The 11254-nt window shown below is 35.9% G+C and overlaps 1 protein-coding gene across 8 annotated transcripts in view; it reads left to right on the top strand.

Annotated features, from left to right (window-relative positions):
* BMAL2 (basic helix-loop-helix ARNT like 2) overlaps positions 1 to 11254 on the top strand; it is a 113757-nt gene that overhangs the window by 96925 nt on the left and 5578 nt on the right. For 7 of the 8 annotated variants that reach the window (XM_026502213.4, XM_048216531.2, XM_048216529.2 and 4 more), the window contains 2 exons: positions 8568 to 8646; positions 10266 to 10374. In XM_026502213.4, coding sequence (XP_026357998.1) covers positions 8568 to 8646; positions 10266 to 10374 — 188 coding nt within the window. Of the gene's footprint in view, positions 1 to 8567; positions 8647 to 10265; positions 10375 to 11254 lie in introns of those variants that run through there. The other variant, XM_048216532.2, reaches the window with a different exon arrangement.

Genomic DNA, 11254 nt, shown 5'->3' on the forward strand with positions numbered 1-11254 from the left:
TGAGCAGCAAAAAGAAAAAAGAATTTTAAAAATGAGGACAGGTTAAGGGATCTCTTAGACACATCAAGTGAATAAACATTTGCGTCATAAGGATCCCAGGAGAACAGAGAGAGAAGAGGACAGAAAACTTCTCTGAAGAAATAGTGCTGAAAACTTCCCTAGCCTGGGGAAGGAAACACATCCCAGTTAAGGAGGCAAAACAAAACAAAACAAACAAACAAACAAAAAGATAAACCCAAGGAAGTCCACACCATGACAGAATATCTTTAATTTTTGATGTTTATTTTTTTAAATAGATTTTATTTATTTGAGAGAGTGTGTGTGTGAGAGAGAGAAAAAAACACCAGCAGGGGGGAGGGGCAAAGGGAAGGGGAGAAGCAGACTCCCCCGGGAGCAGGGAGCCCGATGTGGGACTCGATCCCAGGATCCTGAAATCATGACTGAGATGAAGGCATACACCCAAAAGACTGAGCCACCCACGTGCCCCAGTTTTTGATGTTTAAATTAGAGAGGATTTTAAAAGCAGGAAGAGGGAAGCAACTAGAAATGTATAAGGGAAACTCTATAAGGTTATCAGCTGATTTTTCAGCAGAAAATTTGCAGGCCAGAAGGGAGTGGTATGATATATTCAAAGTGCTGAAAGGAAAAAACCTACAACTAAGAATATTCCGCCCAACAAGATGATCATTAAGAATTAAGGAGAAGCATGGGGTAACCAGGTGATGGGATTAAGGAGGGGAGGTGTTGTGATGAACACTAGGTGTTATATACAACTAAGGAATCATTGAACACTGCATCAAAAACTAATGATGTACTGTATGCTGGCTAACTGAACATTTTAAAAAAAAAAGAGAGGTAAAGAGTTTCCCAAACACAAGTTAAAGGATTTTACCACTGCTAAACTGGCCTTACATGAAATCATAAAGAGAATTCTTTAATCAGAAAAGGCCAGGGATGCCTGGGTGGATCAGTTGATTAAGCATCTGCCTTCAGCTCAGGTCATGATCCAGGGGTCCTGGGATCGAGTCTCACATTGGGCTCCTTGCTCAGCAGGGAGCCTGCTTCTCCCTCTGCCTGCTGTACCCCCCCATTTGTGCTCTTTCTCTCTCTGAGGAATAAATAAAATTTTTTTAAAGGCCATAAGAAAATTACAAAAGGAAAAAATTTCACTGGTTAAGAAATATGCAGAGTAAAAGTAGTAGGTCAACCATTTATAAAGCTAGTATGATGGTTAAAAAACAAAAGTAGTAAAATCAATTATATCAACAAAAATTAGTTAAGGGATACACAAAATTGAAAGATGTAAAATATGCTGTCCTATACGTAACATGTGAAGGGGGGAGTAAAAATATAGTACTTTTAGACTGTTGAACTTAGGGACCATCAACTTAATAAGGACTGCAATCTACATTGGATGTTGTATATGAAAGTCATGGTAACCACAAGCCAAAAATGCATAATAGATATGGAAAAAATTAAGAGAAAGGAATCCAAGCATAACACTAAAGAAAGTCATCAAATTACAAGGGAAGGGAGCAAGAGAAAAAAAGGAACAGAGAACTATATCAGAAATAAGTGAACAAAATGGCAATAATACATACTTATCCATAATTACTTTAAATGAAAATGAGCTACATGCTCCAGTCAAAAGACATAGGGTGACTCAAAAGATTAAAAAAAAAATTAGACTTATCTATGTGCTGCCTACAAGAAAATCACATCAGAGCTAAAGATATATACAAACTGGAAGTGAAGGTATGGAAAAAGATAGATCATGCAACTGGAGGCAGAGAAAGCTGGCATAGCAATACTTACATTAGACAAAATAGACTGTAAAACAAAGACTATAGCAACAGACAAAGAAGGGCATTACGTAATAATAAAGGGATCACTCTAAGAAGAGGATATAATAATTGTAAATATCTATGCACCCAACATAGGAGCACCTAAATATATAAAGAAAATATTAACAGACATAAAGGGGGAAATTGACAGTAATACAGTAGTAGGGAACATTAACACTCCACTTACATCAATGAATAGATCATCAAGACAGAAAATCAATGAAGAAACAGTCACTCTGAATGACACATTAGGCCAGGTGGACATAAAAAATATATACAGAACATTCCATCCCCAAATAGCAAAATACACATTCCTTTTAGATGCACATGGAACCTTCTCAAGGATAGATCACGTGCTACTCCACAAAAGAAGTCTCAATAAATTTAAAGGAACTAAAATTATATCGAGCATCTTTTCTGACTACAACAATATGAAACTAGAAATCAATTACAAAAATAAAAACCCTGGAAAAAACACAAACTCATGGAGGTTACACTACATGCTAAACAACCAGTGGGGACAATGAAGAAATCAAAGAGGGAATTTTAAAAAATACCTGGAAACAATAGAAAATAGAAATACTACAGTTCAAAATCTTTGGGACACAGCAAAAGCAGTTCTAAGAAGGAAGTTTATAGTGACACAGGCCTACCTCAAGAAACAAGAAAAATCTCAAACAGTGTAATCTTCCATATAAAGTAACTAAAACAAAAAGGACAAAATCCAGTTAATAGAAGGAAGGAAATAATAAAGACCAGTGTGGAAATAAATGAAATAGAGACTAAAAAAATCAATGAATATATCATTGAAACTGACAGTTGGTTCTTTAGAAAGATAAACAAAATTGATATACCTTTAGCCAGACTCATCAAGAAAAAAGAGAGGACTCAAAATCAGAAATGAAAGAGAAGTTGCAACCTACACTGCAAGGGATTATAAGAAACTACTGTGATAAATATGCCAACGTATTGAATAACCTAGAAGAAATAAATTCCTAGAAACGTACAATCTTACAAACTGAATCAGAAAGAAATATAAAATCTGAACAGATCCATTACTAGTAAGGAAATGGAATAAGTGATCAGCAAAATCCCAACAAACAAAAGTCCAGGACCAGTTGGATTCACAAGTGAATTCTACCAAATGTTGAAAGAAGTGTTTATACCTATTTCCCTCAAGCTATTCCAAGAAATAGAAAAGAATGTTTCCAAGTTTATTCTATGAGGCCAGCATTACTTTCATACCAAAATAAGACAAAGACACTACAAAAAACAAACAAACACAAAACAAAAAAACCTATATACCAGTGTCTGATAAACACAGATGCAAAAATCTTTAGGAATAAATCAGCAAACCACATTCAACAATACATTAAAAGGATCATTGAACATGATCAAATGGGATTTATTCCAGGGATGCAGGGATGGTTCAATATTGGCAAATTGATGAACTTGATACACCACAATAACAAAATGAATATAGAAACCATATGATCATCTTAATAGATACAGAAAAAGCATTTGACAAAATTCAACATCGATATATGCAAAAAAACCTCAACAAAGTGGATTTAGAGGGCACATACCTCAACATAAATAAAAACCATATATGAAAAACCCAGAGCTGACATCACACTCAATGGTGAAAAATTGAGAGCTTCTCCTCTAGGACCAAGAACAAGGACATCCCCCCTCACCACTTTTATTCAGCATAGTACTGGGAGTCCTAACCACAGCTGTCAGACCATAAAAAGAACAGAAGTCATCCGGATTGGTAAGGAAGAAGTAGAAGAGTTACTTTTTGCAAATGACATGCTACTGTACATAGAAAACACTAAAAACTGTTAGAATAAATGGATTCAGCAAGTTGCAGGATACAAAAATCAATATAAGAAATCTGTTGTTTCTATATGCTAATAACAAAGTAGCAGACAGAGAAATTAAACAATTCCATTTACAATTACACTAAAAATAAAATACCTACGAATAAACTTAACTAAGGAGATGAAAGTTCTGTACCTTGAAAAGTACAAAATATTGATGAAAGAAATTGAAGATGACACAAATGGAAAGACATACCATGCTCATGGATTGGAAGAATATTAAAATGTCCATACTACCCAAAGCAATCTACAGATTCAATACAATCCCTTTTAAAATACCAATAGCATTTTTCACAGAACTAAAATCCTAAAATTTGTGTGAAACCACAAAAGATCCCAAATAGCCACAGCAATCTTTAAAAAGAAAAACAAAGCTGGAGGTATCATAATATCAAATTTTAAGATATACTATAAATCTATAATCAAAACCGTATGGTACTGGCATAAATATAGACACATCGATCGACAGAATAGAGCACCCAGAAATAAACCCATGATTATATGGTCTACTAACCTATGACAAAGGAGGGAAGAAAATACAATGGGAAAATACAGTCTTTTTTATCAACAGTGCTGGAAAAACTGGATAGCTACATGGAAAAGAATATTGGACCACTTTTGGGGCTCCTGGGTGGCTCAGTCAGTTAAACGTCTGCCTTCAGCTCAGGTCATGATCCCAGGGTCCTGGGACTGAGCCCCACATCGGGCTCCCTGATCAGCGGCGAGCCTGCTTCTCCCTCTCCCTCTGCCTGCCGCTCTGCCTGCTTGTGCTCTGTCAAGTAAATTAATAAAATCTTAAAAAACGAACTACTGGGACTACATCAAAATAAAAGGTTTAACACGGCAAAGAAAAGCATCAATGAAACTAAAAGGCAATCTACTGAATAGAAGATATTTGCTAATGATGTATCTCATAAGGGGTTAATACGTATATAACTCAACATCAAAAAGACCCTAAACACCTCAATTTAAAAATGGGCAGAGGCTCTGAATACACATTCTCCAAAGAAGACATCCAGATGGCCAATAGACACATGTAAAGATGCTCAACATCACTCTCCATCAGGGAAATGCAAAGCAAAATCGCAATGAGATACCACCTCATGCCTGTCAGAATGGCTAAAATTGAAAGACAAGAAATAGCAAGTGTTGGGGAGAATGTGGAGAAAAACCCACGTGCACAGTTGGTGGGAATGTAAGCTGGTGCAGCCATTGTGGAAAATAGTATAGAGCTTCCTCAAAAAATTAAAAAGAAAAATACCAGGGCAACTGGGTGGCTCAGTTGGTTAAGTGTCTGACTCGTGGTTTTGGCTCATGCCATGATCTTGGTGTCGTAAGATCAAGCCCCCATTGGACTCCGTGCTCAGTGCGGAGTCTGCTTGAGATTTTTCTCCCTTTGTCCCTCCCCCCACTTGCACACACACATTCTCTCAAATAAATAAATAACATCTTTAAAAATAGAAATACCTATGTGATCTGTTCATTCCGTTGCTGGGTAATTACCCAAAGAAAATGTAAACAGTAATTTGAAAAGATATGTCCATCCCTATGTTTATTGCAGCATTAATAATAATAGGATATGGAAGCAACCCAAGTGTCCACCAATAGATGAATGGATAAAGAAGTGTTATAATAGTGTTTACACAGTGGAGTATCCGATCAGTGAGGTTTGTCTGAGGTGCAATTGTTGGTAAGAAGTGGTACACACACACACACACACACACACACACACACACACACACACAGAGGAATATTACTCAGCCATAAAGGAATGAGGTTTTGCCATTTATAACATCATGGACCTAGAGGATCTGATACTAAGTGAAATAAGTCTGACAGAAAAACAAATACCATAGGATTTCACTTATAAGTGGCATCTAAAAAACAAATGAACAAGCAGAAACAGACCCATAAATACAGAGAACTGATGGTTGCCAGAGGGGAGAAGTGTGGTGGGACAGGCAAAATGGGCGAAGTGGGAGTGGGAGGTACAGGCTTCTAGTTATAGAATGAGTAAGTCAGGAGGATAAAAGGTACAGCACAGGGAATATAGTCAGTGGTATTATAATAAGATGGTACCGTGACAGATAGTAGCTACATTTGTGGTGAGCACTGCATAACGTATAGAGCTGTTGAATCACTATGTTGTGTGCCTGAAACTAGTGTAACATTGTGTGTCAACTAAACTGTGATGTAAAAAGTGATGAAAATCATAACAGATATATTTACAGCACTGTATTTATCAAAGAAAATTCATGTATAAGTGGACCCATGCAGTTCAAACCCATGTTGGTCAAGGGTCAACTGTATATACAAAACTAAACAATAAGGTGATACTTTTTTTATTTGTAAGATTGCCAAAGATTTGAAAGTTTGATAATACTCAATATTGGTGAGAGACAGTGTGAGTAAACAGTAACTCAAACTGTGGGAGATAAACTACTGGAACTACTCTGGAGGACAATTTGACCGTACTGTAAACATGTAAATGAACATAGTCTTAGACTCAGAAATTCTATCCCAGGAGCAAATATTCTTACACAACTGTGCAAAGGTCTATGAATAAGACCATTCATTGCAAGCTTGTTTACAGTAGTGATTTAAATATTTATCATAACCACCACTTGTTATGGCATACCCATACAATGGAGTACTGGGCAACTGTTAAGAATTAAGTCTATTTATACTAAGATGGAAAGCTCTTTAAAATATATGATTAATAGAAAGCACAGGAATAGAACAAAAGAATAGTATGTATAAAAACTCACGTAAGGAAAAAGATATATGGTTGTTTTTTTTAAAAAAGATTTTATTTATTCATTTGAGAGAGAGAGCACAAACAGGGGGAGAGGGAGAAGCAAACTTCCCACTGAGCAGGGAGCCCGATGTGGGGCTTGATCCCAGGATCTGGAGATCATGACCTGAGCCGAAGGCAGATGCTTAACCATCTGGGCCACCCAGGCGCCCCAAGATACATGTGTGTGTGTGTGTGTGTGTGTGTATGAATGTGTGCATATACAAGCCCATAATTGCCCATCTAAAACCCTTGAGACCAGATAGTCCTTGAACCTAGAATTTCTTTGGATTTTAGAAAAGATCTTGTTTTGGAATTTAAATGTTTTTAGAGAGCATCACGGGCAGCACCCCATAATCAATTAAATTAGTATTTATGTTTTGAGAAGTAGTTACAGATTAAACGATAAAATGTGTGGGAGGAGACGGGGAGAGTTTGGGGTATATACATTAAATAATATTTGGAAAAGAATTATTGAAGCTATTTGGTAGATATATTGTCTTTCATTTTATTACCTATTTTTATGTCTTTTTGGAATTTTCCATAATAAAAGTTTTAAGATATATTTCTGGAGTGAGTTGTTGTAAATATTAGCAGGGTAAAGTAGGATAAAACATTAGCCTCATTATCAGGTCATATTTTCCTGAGTTCAGATCAATTCTAATTTTGCTGCCACATGAATTATGGAAAATCTTTCAGTTTTCAAGGCATTTTGGATTTTGGAATTGTAAAGAAAGATCGTAAAACTCCACAATCTATAACAACATAGAAAGTTGTTCAGACTAGTTTCCTCTCATTTTTACAACTAGGTGTCGGAGGGTGGGAGGTGTAGAAGAGGGAAGAATTTTTTGCTTCTTATTTTCTACCTCTTTGTAAGTCTAAAGTTTTCAAGTTTTCATATTAAAAACTTCACATTGAAGAAAATCTGCCCAATTTTATTCAATGTTGAATAATTGCAATGTGCTATATACTCTAAGTATTGGAGGTATTATAAATCATTTGCACAAGGATATGCACTTAACCCATCATACACTTCGATCATAAATTTCTTTACAACACTTAATATATAAAACCGACAGTAGTACATAGTGAATTTTTAAAGGCTCGAGCGTGTGGTTTGTACATCCTTGGCATTTAATCCTACACTGACTTTCACTATAGGGTCCAGATTTCCTTCCAGCTTTAAGCTTTTACAACTAAGTGACTTAAGTAATGAAAAACATTGTATCAGTAAAGGACATTTCATTTATTTAATCGTGGTAAAATAAAGTTTGGCATTCTCACCATTTTTAGGCATATAGTTCAGTAGCAGTAAGTACGTTTACATTGTTGTGCAATCACCACCACCATCCATCTCTAGAACTTCTTTCACCTTGCAAAACTGAAACTCTCATAAGCAATAACTTCCCATTTCCCTCTCCCCTTAGCCCCTGAAAAGCACCATCCTACTTTCTGTGTCTATGCATTTGACTACTCTAAGTAGCTCATGAGTGAATCCTATAGTATTTGTCCTTTTATGATACTGCCAAAGTCTTGAAGAGACTAATATTGTCATATTAAATCTTGAAGATATTTATGATTAAAGCATAGGATTTTATGTTGTTTTGGATTTCATTGATTTTGTACCTGGGCATGACTTATTATAATAAAAATATGACATTTTTCACTTAGGTTGCAGGTTATTAGGAAAGCTTTCTTTACTCTCAGTTCTGTTGTTATTAAGGAACTGATAAAGAACAGATTCCTGTGTGAATGCCTGTTTTGAACTGTTATTTACTATTCCATTATTTTACCACATGCTGTATCAAGACAGGCAACGTGATTTACCTAAGAGCTCTTACCTCCGAGTTTTATGTTCCGAGTTACCGCAGGGTGTTTTTAAGCAGTCCATAATCAATAATAAGTATGGCACTGAACAAGTTAGTCTGATTGTGAAAACTGTCATGACATTCAATCTGTTTCTCACTGTATTTTTATCAGATTATGTATTTAGAGGAAAAATCACCTTATTTAGAGGGAAAATTTTTATGTGTCACTTTTCTGAAGGTTACAGTCTTCTTCCTCCCTTGATGACTCAAGTCCAACAGATTTAATGAAAGATTCTCATGCTATCAACTGCAGGAGAGTAAGTACAATAAGTAATATCCCTGACACAAGTGGGTGAAATTTGTTCCTTCTTAATTATTTTTGAGAAAAGATGCCATCCTATGAAATGAAGTCTTTCCATGTTTTCAAGAGGCAATGTAGAATAGTGGGTGACAGCGAAGTTGCTGGATACATACTATCTGGGTCCACGCTGTGACTCAAACACTTACTGCTGGGTATCCTCAGTCTTGTCATTTAAACTCTGTGCCTCAATTTCCTCATCTATAAAATTGGGACATGATAGCACCAAACTCTTAGAGTGGTGGGTGAATTAAGTGATTTGACACAAAAACAAACAAAAGCTTAACAGTGCCTGGTACATAATATGTGCTCAATAAATGGTAGCTATGGTATTTAATAGATTCCAATTCAGTGGAACCCATTAAATGAACTCCTTATGGTCTGGGGAAAAAATGTTAATACTATAAGCTACAACTATTACATACTGTTTAATTCAATTTAACAAATACTCGCTATTCAAAATACAATGTGGCATATACGAAATTGACTAAACGTAGCGCTAAATATGAAGAGTCACATACAATATAGTTCTGTTTCCCAGGCAACAAAAAGATCTAAAGTAAGGTCTATAAACAAAGTGGTAGAAAAAAAATAGGAGAAAAGGGAAATTAAATCTGACGAGGGACAAAAAGGAAATTGAAAAAAAAATGTTTTTATACAAATGTCATGAGTCTTTTGGTCTAGTATTTAACTTTTGCTCATACATTTAGCCAGTGTTTATTAGGTACCCATTTTGTGCGTAACAGTAGGCTAGAAGGAGCGAGTTAAGTCATTCCAACGTTATCTCCAAGTAGTGTACATCGTGTAGACATTTTATAGGTCAAGTTCATCAACTTAATAAGACAATAGGTAAATGCTGTATTTCCCCCCACTGAGCATTATTGCATTTACTTAGTGTGCACAATAATGTTTAAGAAACAACACATTGCTTAAGGGTATTTATATAGATGCTAAAATTATAAAAGCAACAAGAAAATTATTAACCTAAACCTCAAGTTAGTGGCTACTTTAGCAGAAGAGAAAAGGGGATGTGCTCAGAGGGCAATTGCCAGGCTAATAAGTTGTCAGTAACATTATATTGGTAAATAATGTATGTTGATGACCTACATGAACTATTGAATTGGTTGGCCTGTAAGTGTGTAACAGTACGGTTACTTTTTGGTAAAAGCCTCTAGTTTAATCCATTTCCCACTCCAATGCACTATTTCCCATTGTAGTTTCATGTGAGATATAGTTTTACCATCATTTTTCTTAAAAGCAAATAGCTTTTCCTCCTTAATCCAAAACTTGTCCTTATAGTATGTACATTCAGTTACAACAATGTGGACTTTGGAGTCAGGTGGTTGGGTTAGAATAATGGCCGCAACAACTTGGGCAAGCTATTAGCATCTTTAGCCCTTAGATTCCTGACCTCACAACGTTTGAAACATGAAATGAGAGGATGCCTGTGGACTGGCACACGGTCCTCGGTGAGGAGGGCAGTGGTGGCATTGCCAACAGGCCTACATCTGATCAGTGCTAAGAGGTCTTTATTTCATTCAAGTAGGAAACTTACCATTTTTTATTCTGTCTTTTCAGACACCAAAAAAGGAGTTGATTCCACTAAATCCTTTTGAAAGAGGGAAGCCAGAGGCTACAAGGCAAAACCAGAGTGCTGTTCCTCCCCATAGTCACGAGCCACTCCTCGGTAAGACGTCTTTGGCAACTGCCCGCCATTTTAGTTTTCCAAACACTTTCTTAATCATGATATTTTCAGGCATAGTTTTAAAACTCTTCTCTAGAAATCTCCTAAGATTTTCCCATTCAAAATCCTAAATACAATAATCATACTCTTGACTTCAAGGTGGATGCTACTGAATGCACCTGTCATTGAAAATTCCATTATCAATGGAATTAGTTATGGGTATTGTTAACACACACCATGTAAATAAAACTAAGGTACTTATACTTAGGGAAAAAATTTCCATTTCCAAGAATGAGAACTTTTAAATGTACCAATCATAAAGTGTTTAAGATGTAATTATTCATTTTAACTATGTTTCTGGAGACTCAAACCAAGCAAACTGAAGTGACGGTTTTATACCATCCAAAATTAACATTAACGTACATTTCCAGTAGATCGAAGAGAATCAAGGAACTTGAAAGAAACTGGACTTCAGCTTCACAGAGACCGCGTATTAATCATCCCAAATTCTATCATACTTTGAAAGATTTCTAGAGAACTTTGGCTGATCTGTAGCTGTGTGTTAACCCAAAATTTCTAGAACCTCTTCCTTATCTCTAACTTAAATCTTATTTCTATGGTTTCTTCTTATTTCCTTTTTCAATAAAAAGGTTGGGTATGTCCCCTTTGATAAGATTTTTCAGATTTTTGGAAGAGGACGCTTTTGTGTCAGCCTTCTTTTTCAGATTAAAGACGTGCAGTGTTTTCACAAGGCAGATGGAAGTTAAGTTCATTCTTCCAGGCTCTGTGTAGACACATGTATAAACTGGCTCCTAGCTTCCAGCTGTCTGAGAGTCAGAATCTTTTAGTACTGTGATTTTCTATTCAAAAACTCATAGATCAC

This window comes from Ursus arctos, unplaced genomic scaffold (genome assembly GCF_023065955.2).
Source record: "Ursus arctos isolate Adak ecotype North America unplaced genomic scaffold, UrsArc2.0 scaffold_26, whole genome shotgun sequence".
NCBI lineage: Eukaryota > Metazoa > Chordata > Mammalia > Carnivora > Ursidae > Ursus > Ursus arctos.